The sequence below is a fragment of the Bos indicus x Bos taurus genome, chromosome 1 (genome assembly GCF_003369695.1).
Source record: "Bos indicus x Bos taurus breed Angus x Brahman F1 hybrid chromosome 1, Bos_hybrid_MaternalHap_v2.0, whole genome shotgun sequence".
NCBI lineage: Eukaryota > Metazoa > Chordata > Mammalia > Artiodactyla > Bovidae > Bos > Bos indicus x Bos taurus.
This window is the reverse complement of record NC_040076.1, coordinates 145,582,799-145,594,831: the sequence shown is the minus strand read 5'-3', so window position 1 is coordinate 145,594,831 and position 12,033 is coordinate 145,582,799. Positions and strand designations below refer to the sequence as shown.

General features: G+C 46.3%; 1 protein-coding gene across 9 annotated transcripts in view; it reads right to left on the bottom strand.

The window, feature by feature from the left end:
- DIP2A (disco interacting protein 2 homolog A) overlaps positions 1–12,033 on the bottom strand; it is a 121,350-nt gene that overhangs the window by 62,314 nt on the left and 47,003 nt on the right. For all 9 annotated transcript variants that reach the window (XM_027548407.1, XM_027548424.1, XM_027548416.1 and 6 more), the window contains 2 exons: positions 6,795–6,886; positions 606–716 (listed from right to left, as the gene is read on the bottom strand). In XM_027548407.1, coding sequence (XP_027404208.1) covers positions 606–716; positions 6,795–6,886 — 203 coding nt within the window. The remainder of the gene's footprint in view (positions 1–605; positions 717–6,794; positions 6,887–12,033) is intronic.

Sequence of the window (12,033 nt, the reverse complement as noted above, 5' to 3'; positions counted from 1 at the left end):
GAGTCTACTAGAATAATACACTTTTCAGTAATCAGATTACTGGTTGCTAACTCATTTCAGTCGTGTCCGACTCTGTGTGACCCCATAGACAGCAGCCCTGGTATTTATATCTAAAGTGTAATAGCTATCTAGGACATCAGCCCCTCCCCCACTGGAAGCCACCTGTGAGCAATGAGATGTGCTCACTGTTTTGGAGGTGATCGAACACAGGAGGGTCTCAAGTCATGTGTTTATCACTGAGAAATGAGCTGTAACACATCTCTGTAATGACTGACTCATCCAGAAGTGAAAATTATTATCAAGAAGCACATCATTTTGAGAAAAGGTTTAACAGAATCTCATCAGATCCCAAATTCTATTCGTTAGAAGAAAAGACGTTCATTTCTGTTGGGATATCAGCACCAACAGGTGTTCTTGTGCCTTTCTCCCAGGGAGACACATGAAAGGGCATCTGGGTGAAGCTGCCCGGGTCTCTCTGAAGCCCGCCCGCCTGTCCTCGCCCATCAAGAGGCGCCTGGAGCAAGGACACGAAGACACCTGCACTGGATGCGGGGCTTCAGGACCAAGCCTCAGGGACCACGAACCGAGCTGGCACCACGCGCTACCTTTCTGGTGAGCGGCACTTCGATGGGGACAGGAACCAGCTCGGCCAGGAGACACCCGTAGAACGCAACCATGAACATCACTGGGTCACTATTCGGAAACACCAGCGCCACCTACGAGAGCACAAAGGAAAACCCTGCAAACCACTCGGGAAGAAGCCAGTCATCTGCATACCTGCTGATTGGACAGATTTTAGCTCAGAAAATGTTACTTTGTGTGTTAATACTTGGTTCTTAAGTTTCCACAACCATGTAACTTCTATTACATACTTTTTAGGTTAAAGTCTTTATTCCACATGTAACAAAACATGTTAAATTCCTGGGCCTAATAAAAAGCAAGTTTGGCAAAGTAAGTCTGGCTGGGTCTGCCAGTGGGTCTAAATCCACCTCCATCTACTCTGACCACTCAGGGACAGGTGTGATGGACCACCACCCACCATCAAGTAGCTCAGGACAAAAACACCTGGATATGAAAAGAGAACCCGGAATCAAAGTATATCCAAGTATCTTCCAAAAGGGAATCTGGACACTGAAGTTTAATTGGACAGATCTTCACTCAAGACTGAAACACTAACAGGGGAGAGTGGGGGGCACAGAATACCTCAGCAAGACCCTGCCCCCAACACCTGCCCTCTCCCTCTGAGTCTCCACAGGGTGTCCACTCCCTGCTTTCATCTGGTCATCATGCTGCCACAGTTTAAATTATACGTTCTCAGGACTTACCTGGTGGTCCAGTGGTTAAGACTTCACACTCCCAACGCAGGGGACTGAGGTTTGATCCCTGGTCAGGGAACTAGATCCCATATGCCACAAGCATGGCCCCCAAAATTACATATTCTATTTATCTTACATATTTATTAAAAAAATTTTTTTTGAACACAGAGATTTAAAATGACAAAAAGCACTAATGAAAAAGAGCACCCTGCACCCTTCCCCACCCCACAAGGCAACCACTTCTAACACATCTTAAACCCTCCCCTTGGCCAACTCTCTCGTCTTTTCAGACACTATGCTCATCTTGCTGCATCTCACGTCTGAAGGTATTAGGCGCTTTACTTCCTTTTATAGCAGACGAACCCTGAGCCCTCTGCCCTCTTCCCCTCGCTCTTCTCCCATCATCCCAATTTCCATGTCTTACAATATCTGGTTAAATCAAAAGCTATTTAGGAATATTTGTAATGCCATAACATTGTAGTAAGTGTGCTTGAAACCTAAATGGTAAGCCAGAATAGTTTATGAGGAGACTGTTAACACAGAGCCTTGGATAACTAATAACCCTTGAATAAGACAAAACTTCATCTATATTCATTCTGTACTTGAGGTCTGGAAATCAAGTTTCTAACAAGTTTCTTGAAAATGGCAAAGATCTCCTTTGAAGGGTGATGTTAATAAGCGTTTGTCCCACTAAAAGGATTGTGAGCCTTGAGACTGGATGTTTGGTAGAGCATATACGTGAATATTCATTGGAAGGACTGATGCTGATTCTGAAGCTCCAATACTTTGGCTACCTGATGCGAAGAACTGACTCATTGGAAAAGACCCTGATGCTGAGAAAGACTGAAGGCAGGAGGAGAAGGGGACAACAGAGGATGAGATGGTTGGATGGCATCACCGATTTGATAGACATGAATTTGAGCAAGCTCTGGGAGTTGGTGATGGACAGGGAAGCCTGGCATGCTGCAGTCCATGGGGCTGCAAAGTGTTGGACATGAATGAGCGACTGATTTGAACACATTTTTAGAGAATCTCTTATAAAGAGTTGTGTCTGTTCAATTTTATAAAATACATTATAACAGGAGGATGAACTTGCCACCCACCTCCGATCACTAACTCTCTAACTGTGATCTCGTCAGCTTTTTTATAACTAACCCAACTATGTGGATCCACTTTCAAGTCAATAGAGTATCTGTAAGTATGTCCTTGCAAGAACTTACCTCCAGAGAAAGAAATGAGTGATTCTCAGACTCCCTGTAAAGCACAACAGGAGCCCGGGTTTCCAGCAGGTCTGTCCTAAAGCATCAGGTACATAAGGTATCGTCTGGTACTGCTCAAACTTCTACAGCCAAGCCCCGCCCTGTCTTCTGGTGGGACAGTCACTGTCTCTTTCACCAGCTTCATTCCCTATGTGCACCAGCCAGCTTTCTCAGAAATGCTCCACTGGGTTGTCAAACCCAGGCAGTAGTATTTCCAAATAACTAGCCAGGCAGGTAAGCTCACGGTTTCATGAGCTGCTGACCAGTCGGCCCACCTGGGGTGTCATCCTCCTGATCTCGGTTGGGCTGCTTCTTGGTCTGCAGCTTGAGGTCACCCTGGTAGCTCTCCTGTCTGACCAGTTACTCCTATGCTGAAGCACTTCTTCTGTTAACTTCCCGAGACAGTCCATCAGAGCCAACTGTCTGAGTGCCGCCTGTCTGAAAACAGCACCCCGTCCTCACCTCTGTGACTGTCTGAGTGCTGCCTGTCTGAAAACAGTGCCGGTCCTCACCTCTGAGACTATCTGAGTGCTGCCTGTGTGAAAACAGTACCTGTCCTCACCTCTGTGACTGAGAGCTGCCTGTCTGAAAACAGTGCCACGTCCTCACCTCTGTGACTGTCTGAGTGCTTCCTGTCTGAAAACAGTGCCCCATCCTCACCTCTGTCTGTCTGAGGGCTGCCTATCTGAAAACAGTCCCCCATCCTCACCTCTGTCTGTCTGAGGGCTGCCTGTCTGAAAACAGTCCCCCATCCTTACCTCTGTGACTGTCTGAGTGCCGCCTGTCTGAAAACACTGCTCGTCTTCACCTCTGTGACTGTCTGAGAGCTGCCTGTCTGAAAACACTGCCCGTCCTCACCTCTCTGACTGTCTGAGTGCTGCCTGTCTGAAAACACTGCCCCGTCCTCACCTCTCTGACGGTCTGAGTGCTGCCTGTCTGAAAACAGTGCCCCGTCCTCAGCTCTATGACTGTCTAAGGCCTACGTGTCTGAAAACAGTGCCCCGTCCTCAGCTCTGTGACTGTCTGAGGCCTACGTGTCTGAAAACAGTGCCCCGTCCTCACCTCTGTGACTGTCTGAGTGCTGCCTGTCTGAAAACACTGCCCATCCTCACCTCTGTGACTGAGCGCTGCCTGTCTGAAAACAACGCCCCATCCTTACCTCTGTGACTGTCTGAGTGCCTCCTGTCTGAAAACACTGCCCCGTCCTTACCTCTGTCTGTCTGAGTGCTGCCTGTCTGAAAACAGTGCCATCCTCACCTCTGTGACTGTCTGAGCGCTGCCTGTCTGAAAACAGTGCCCCATCCTCAGCTCTGTGACAGTCTGAATGCTGCCTGTCTGAAAACAGTGCCCCATCCTCACCTCTGTTACTGGCTGAGTGCCACCTGTCTGAAAACGCTGCTCTGTCCTCATTTCTGAGATTGTCTGAGTGCTGCCTGTCTGAAAACGCTGCCCCATCCTCACCTCTGTGACTGCCTGAGTGCTGCCTGTCTGAAAACACTGCCCATCCTCACCTCTCTGACTGAGTGCTGCCTGTCTGAAAACAGTGCCCCGTCCTCACCTCTGTGACTGTCTGAGCGCTGCCTGTCTGAAAACAGTGCCCCATCCTTAGCTCTGTGACTGGCTGAGTGCCGCCTGTCTGAAAACGCTGCCCTGTCCTCACCTCTGAGACTGTCTGAGCGCTGCCTGTCTGAAAACACTGCCCGTCCTCACCTCTCTGACTGACTGAGTGCTGCCTGTCTGAAAACAATGCCCTGTCCTCATCGTTGTTGACTGCCCAGGAACAGACCTGAAGGTTGAAAATACTGCTCCATGTCCTCCAGTATCACACCAAGAAGCCCAGCTCTGGGGCTGCTGGGCCTTCCCAGACAGCCCACTCTCCCTGAAAGCTGAATCCACCTTCCAGTACCTGGGTCGGTGCCTCGGTGTGGGCCCCTGAACCCCCACAGGTCCTTGACTCCAGCTCTGGAAATGGTCTGACATCACTATTACGATGCAATATTTCCCTCTCTCCTCTAGAAGTTATCTTAGAGGGCAGCCTTCATGATCAAGTCTAACCTGAACTGTTCTTCCTACTTTCCATCTCTCAGTCTCCCCTACTAGTATCTTTTCCTTGATTTATGGAGCTAAATCCTCATATCAGATCTCCAGGGATGTTAACGCTAATATTTTTAAAAACTTATTTTCAGGGTCTATCTTTCCTCCAAGCTGGTTTGTTTCCTCTTCCTCCCTTCCTTTCTTCCCCAGTTCAGTTCAGTTCAGTCGCTCAGTCGTATCTGACTCTTTGTGACCCCATGGACTGCAGCACATGAGGCTTCCCTGTCCATCACCAACTCCCAGAGCCTGCTCAGACTCATGTCCATCAAATTGGTGATGCCATCCAACCTCCCATCCTCTGTCATCCCCTTCTCCTCCTGCCTTCAATCTTGCCCAGCATCAGGGTCTTTTCCATTGAGTCAGTTCTTTGCATCAGGTGGCCAAAGTATTAGAGCATCAGCATCAGTCCTTCCAATGAACATTCAGGACTGATTTCCTTTCGGGTTGACTGGTTTGATCTTGCAGTCCAAGGGACTCTCAAGAGTCTTCTCTAACACCACAGGTTTGAAAGCATCAGTTCTTCAGTGCTCAGCTTTCTTTATGGTCTCTCACATCCATACATGACTACTGGAAAAACCACAGCTTTGACTAGACGGACCTTTGTTGGCAAAATAATGCCTCTGCTTTTTAATATGCTGTCTAGGTTGGTCATAGCTTTTATTTCAAGGAGCAAGCATCTTTTAATTTCATGGCTGCAACCACCATCTGCAGTGATTTTGGAGCCCAGAAAAATAAAGTCTCGCTGTTTTCCATTGTTTCCCCACCTATTTGCCATGAAGTGATGGGACTGGATGCCATGATCTTAGTTTTCTGAATGTTGAGCTTTAAGCCAACTTTTTCACTCTCCTCTTTCACTTTCATCAAGATGCTCTTTAGTTTTTCATCACTTTCTGCCATAAGGGTGGTATCGTCTGTGTACCTGAGGATATTGATATTTCTCCCAGCAATCTCGATTCCAGCTTGTGCTTCATGCAGCCTGACATTTCGCATGATGTACTCTGCATATAAGTTAAATAAGCAGGGTGACAATATACAGCCTTGACGTATCCCTTTCCCGATTTGGACCCAGTCATTGTTCCGGGTCCGGTTCTCACTGCTGCTTCCTGCCCTGCATGCAGGTTTCTCAGGAGGCAGGGCAGGTGGTCTGGTGTCCCATCTCTTGAAGAATTTCCCACAGTTTCTTGTGACCTTTCTCCCCCACCTCCCCTTTAATTTTTCTGCCCATTTCTTGGACCTTTGGTTCTTCTCTTTCACACGCAAGTTTCTGTCCTTACATATCCTTGGCTGCTGATTTACATTAAAGACTGAGGCACCTGGAGAGCTGCCTGAAACTCAGCACCACCCTGTCTACTCACAGCGCTTCTGCTGGGTGCGCTGACCTCAGGCGCCCCTCCTCACAGGGATGGCCCTGCTGAGCAGGCTGGTTTTCACCATTCGGACTCCCTGTTATGCATGGCCTCCTCATGTCTGGCTCAGTCTGCGAAGAGCAGTGCTGCAGGCAGAACTTCCCACAATGGCAGAAACGTTCCTTCTCAACATTCCTTCTCTATCAAATATGCTAGCTGTCGGTCACAATCAGTGACGGATCCCTGGAAACAGGATTCGCGCAACTCTTGGGTTAATTTGAACAGCGCATGTAGTCACCGCCGACCAGTGCAGGATGAGGAACTGCACTGGGGGGAGTGCAGCTCAACAGCCTCCTCTGTGTTCCATTCTGGCCAGTGGGAAAGAGGGGGCTTCCTGCCACACGGAACAGGGAAGGAGATGAATACAAAACACCCAGAATTTCAAAGTAACATCAGTGATTCCTCACAAAATATGAGCTTTGGAAATGTAACATTAATACCTGACATTAATATTTTTATTAAAACCAACATATATGAAGCAGAAGAGAAAAGAAGTTGAAGAATCAGAGACTGTGCAGTGAGTGAGAAAAAAAGGAAGCATCATTTTATCTACATCAACACAAACTTTCTCAGCGTTCAGTACTTTTCACTGCTGACTTAAACCCTTTGTGTTAATGCTGTGAGTCAAAACAATCGACAGAGCACTGCTACCATCAGAACGGATTTTTGGCCTCCGCTCTCACTCCCTCCCTCCAACAAAGGTTCATTGGGTTACTTACTCTGTCTCCAGGTTTAAGCAGTGGTTCGTTCTTATTAGTCAGTTTATTAAGTAGCGTATAAGCTAGTTTTAAACTTCGACTCCAAAGTTTGCCTAAAATAAAATAAAAATACTAACAATGTAAAATTTAAGAAACTAATAGTTACCATTTTAATGTAGCAATCATAATACTTCATTATATACCATTATTACTCTATTGTGAAAATGCAGATATTAATAGTTGCCAGTGATAGTTATTTTGCACAATGCGATAATGAACATCATAGTTTTCTCTTAGAAACAAGTTACAGATTTATTTTTCTTAACAGAAAAATAAAACATTTTATTATAAAAAAATTCAGAATACAGAAAAGCCAGCTGAAAAAAAGCATTCTTTCTGTTATGTACTTATGTGTATACACACACATAAGATGCATAATTTTTAAAAATGGGATCATATTGACACTTCACTCTTATTTCAATCAACTGTGAATCACGGTGAATGCATTTTCATTCCACTATGTCTCACTCATCCCCTTACACAAGTGGCACGCAGTTCATTTCACCTCTACAACAATAATTCACGAGGTGGGTCCTATCTTCATTTCTGCTCTTCATTCAAGAGAACAGTCAGGGAGATGCCAGGTGACTCGGTAGTGCCATGGCTGCTGGAGAGGTGCATCTGGACCCCTCACACACATACACTACAATATACCACACATACACGTCACATACACACATTGGCATAGACACCACACACACATCATGCACACACACCACACACACACACCACATGTGTCCACAGACACCATGCACACACTCCCTCCAGCAGGTGGCAGGTCTCTACATGGATGGGAGAACAGCAGTGCTCGAGCCCAGGAGGGGAGGAGAAGGCCAGCCGTGCAGCCGTAAGCAGCCAGGACACATGGCCGGCAACACTTGTAGCACAAGCTGCTGACAAGTACAGACATCCAGAACACAAAAATGCTACAAAGAGCCCTGTGTAAAAATGTGCAGAAGACTCAACAGCATTTAACAAAAGAGAAAACCTAAAGGATGAAAACAGGAAAAGACTGCGACATACCAGCCATCACCAGATTAGCACCACAATGACTATCACTGTGTTCTCAGCAGATTAGCTCAACGTTACGCTGCCAAAGGGAGGGAGAGGGACTCACACAGCAGGCAGCTGACTGCAAACTGGAAAGGTCTGGAATTACCTGACAAAGGTAAAAACGTCATTATCCTAGACCGAGCTAGCGCCTCCTCTCCTAATATTAATACATGCTCTACAAGAACGCATGCTTGTGTACCAGGCAGCACTGACTGTAACAATCAAGATAGAAATGACCCAACATCCACCAATAGTATGATGGATACATATACTCTGAAATAGTATTCATTCCTCAACGGAAATGAATGAGCCACAACTATATACAACAATACCGGTGACTCTTAATGCATATAGTAAGAGGCTCCACTGCCAAGCAGGAATGGGCAGTGATGGCAGACCAGCATTCCCATCCAAAATGATTTTAAAGCTGGATAAAATGCAAGACCATCTGCTGGGGGAGTTGACTCCAGGGAAACCCCTGGGGAGGGGAGCTGATCTTCCACAGCTGTTCTTGCAAAAACTGGGGGGTTTGGGGTCCTGCCACCCATAGGACATCAGTGCTTCATGGTCTTATGTCCATCAATTGCTGCTGCTGGGGCATGGAGACCAGGGCCCCAAGAACACTGAATCCCAGGGCCGTGCATGGAGGTGGAAGCCTTGCAGAAGCCATTCAGAGCCCTCAAGTTGCTATGTAAGACAAAGATTGCGGATGGGATCACTCAGAATACACCAGTTTAGAGAATCTGAATAAAGGAAAAGAGAAAATCTCCAAACTGAAGTATATATAAAAAAGAACACAAAACATAAAAAAAGATTTATTAAAGGCACACGGGACTCAGAGAGGTATTAATATAAATGTAATCAGAGTCCCAGAAGGACAGGAGAAATAAATGGGGAAGAAACACTATATCAAGAACTTATGGGTGTAAGTTTCCAGAAACTGATGAAAGATACCACTCCATAGATTTAAGAAGGCGTGTGGTCCCCCAGCAGAAGCTTCCAAAGAACATCACAGCTAAATGCATCACAGCAAGACAGACACAAGGCAGAGCCAAAAGCCACAGGGGAACGAGACAACCCATCATCCAGAGAGTCACAGCAACCTGGCCTCTCACTTCTCAGAAGCCATCTCCTAGCCTGCAGAGTCCAACAACTCTGACCCCCTTCTAAGAGGGAGATGCAGGAAGTCCCGCAGCCAGAGGAGAGGTTATGGGGGAAACACAGGGAGGTGAGAGGGAACATTTAGCCAAGGAAGGAAAATAGCATGAGTCCTGACTTAAGAAGCAGAGCAGTGAATGGTGTCTTATGGGCGTAATGGATACAGACTTAAGATGCAGGACAAGGAGGCAAGGGCCTCAGGCCGGGATTTTCAGCAAGCACCAAGGCAGAGCGAGGCTAGAGAAGGGCCCGTGAAGGGGAGAGTGGACAGTGGCCTTGCAGCCCCTGCAGGCCTCTCCCAAGGACAGTCCTGGCTGAGCAGGACACAGGCCCTGTCCTTACCCCTCATGCAACCTGGACCTGAAAGTTGAATTGGATAGGTGAAGGCTGTCCTCACAAGTGGGCAGCAAGCTCCTTTCCTAAAGAATTGCAGACCCATCTCTTTAATGAGCACAGGTACAAAGCCTACAAACAACATACCGGCAATCAGAACTCAGGCATTTACTTAAAGATATTAGGGCCAAGTGGGATCTATTCTAGGAATGCACGGGCTGCTTAACATTTGAAAATTATTCAATGGAACTTATCAACATCTGTTAGATCATAGAAAAAGCAAGAAAATTCCAGAAAACACATCTGCTTCACTGACAACATTAAAGCCTTTGACTGTGTGGATCACAACAAACTGTAGAAAATTCTTAAAAACACAGAAATACCAGACCACTTTACCTGCCTCCTGAGAAACTTGTATGCAGGTCAAGAAGCAACAGTTAGAAGCAGACATGGAACAATGAACTAGTTCAAAACTGGGAAAGGAGTGCATCTATACTGTATATGACTCACAAGCTGAAATCAAGAGAGAAATAGCAACAACCTCAGACATGCAGACGACACCACGCTAATGGCAGAAAATGAAGAGGAATTAAAGAGACTTTTGATGAGGGTGAAAGAGGAGAGTGAAAAAGCTGCCCTAAAACTCAACATTCAAAAAACTAAGATTATGGCATCTGGTCCCATCACTTTATGGCAAATAGAAGAGGGAAAAGGGAAAGCAGTGACAGATTTTATTTTCTTGGGCTCCCAAATCACTGCAGACAGGGACTAGAGCCACGAAATTACAAAAACGCTAGCTCCTTGGAAGAAAAGCCATGACAAACCTAGATAGCATATTAAAAAGCAGAGACATCAACTTTGCCGACAAAGGTCCATATAGTTAAAGCTATGGTTTTTCCAGTAGTCATGTATGGATATGAGAGTTGGACCATAAAGAAGGCTGAGTGCCAAAGAATTGATGCTTTTTAACTGTGGTGCTGGAGAAGAATCTTGAGAGTCTGTTCGACAGCAAGGAGATCCAACCAGTCCATCCTAAAGGAGATCAGTCTTGAATATCCATTGGAAGGACTGATGCTAAAGCTGAAGCTCCAATACTTTAGCCACTTGATGCAAACAGCCCACTCACTGGAAAAGACCCTGACGCTGGGAAAGACTGACGGCAGGAGGAGAAGTGGGCGACAAGAGGATGAGATGGTTGGATGGCATCACCAGCTCAATGGACATGAGTTTGAGCAAGCTCTGGGAGATGGTGAAGGACAGGGAAGCCTGGCATGCTGCAGTCCATCAGGTCGCAAGGAGTCAGACTCAACAGAGGGACAGAACAACAGCAACTCACCAAACTAGTAGAGGAGGACAGAGAAGTCATGTGAGCATCGTGACGAAGCAGAAAAAACCAATGCATGTCAAACAGCTATTAGCAAATTAGGAATAGAAGTGAACTTTATTAACCTGATGAAGAATTTCTACCATAAAACAAGCAAAAAAGCTACAGTCAACATCTGCATCAAGACCAAGTGCTGTCCATCTAAAACGGGAAAGGGCTCATGCTGCACTGGTGGCTCCAGCCAAGGTGAGGCAGGGACAGAAGCACTAGGAAGGCCAGGATGACGCATCACTGCCCCTAGGTACTAGACTGTGAACAGGATGCTCAGGACTACTTGCTAAGAGATCAAAAAGAACTAACGCATCACTTTAGCAAGATCACTAGATACAAAGTCACTGTTCAAAAAAGCAATTGCTTTTCTATATACAGGCAACAAGGCGTAGAAAAAACTTACTCATTCCATTCCAACAGGAATAAATCCAACAAGATTCCTGGACTCAAAAGTATAAATCTCCACTGAGAGAAACTAAAGCAGACCTTGAAAGGGGAACATTCCAGGGCTGTGAACTGGAGGATTCCACAATCACAACACTGATGGGTTCAATGCAGTGTCAGTCACTATCCTGGAGGATTTTTTCTGGAATGGATGCAATGATTCTAAAGTTTACTTGGAAATTCAAAGAGCCAAGAAGAGTCAAGGAAATCCTGAGAATCGATCGCAGAGCAGACGGACTGACATCCGACACTGACTCACAGCTCCAGTGACTCAGGAAGCCAGTACGGATGGCAGATGGTGAGACAGAACAGACCCACAAGCACATCTCTCACCTGGTGAAAAGCCGTTGGACTGCAAAGCCATCCCTGGGGGAAGCACTGTTTCTCACCAATGATCATGGATCAATTACATTCAGAGGAGAGAAAATGAGTCCAAGTTCACCCCACAAAAAAGAAAACTGCAAATAGATCGTAGCCCTAAGTGTGAAAAGAAAAAGGCGTCTCCAGATGAGAAGGCAGGAGAAAACCTGTGTGACCTAAGGTTCGGCAAAGGCTTCCGATGCTGGACAGAAAGCACAGAGAAGGGGGAAGATAAGTAAATTAGACTGCATTAGGCTAAGGCCTCTCGTTTATCTAAAGTCACAGTGAAAAGTGTTAAAAGGCAGTACAGAGGGTGGGAGAATTCATTTGCAAAACATGTACTGGAGAAAAGGCGCCTGACTGAAACGTAAAAAGCATCAGCAAATGGACAGAGAAATGAGCTGAAGATTCGGGTGCTTCCTAGAAGGAGGGCTCACGTAGCCCACAAGCACATGAAGAGCACCCTCTGCACCAGGA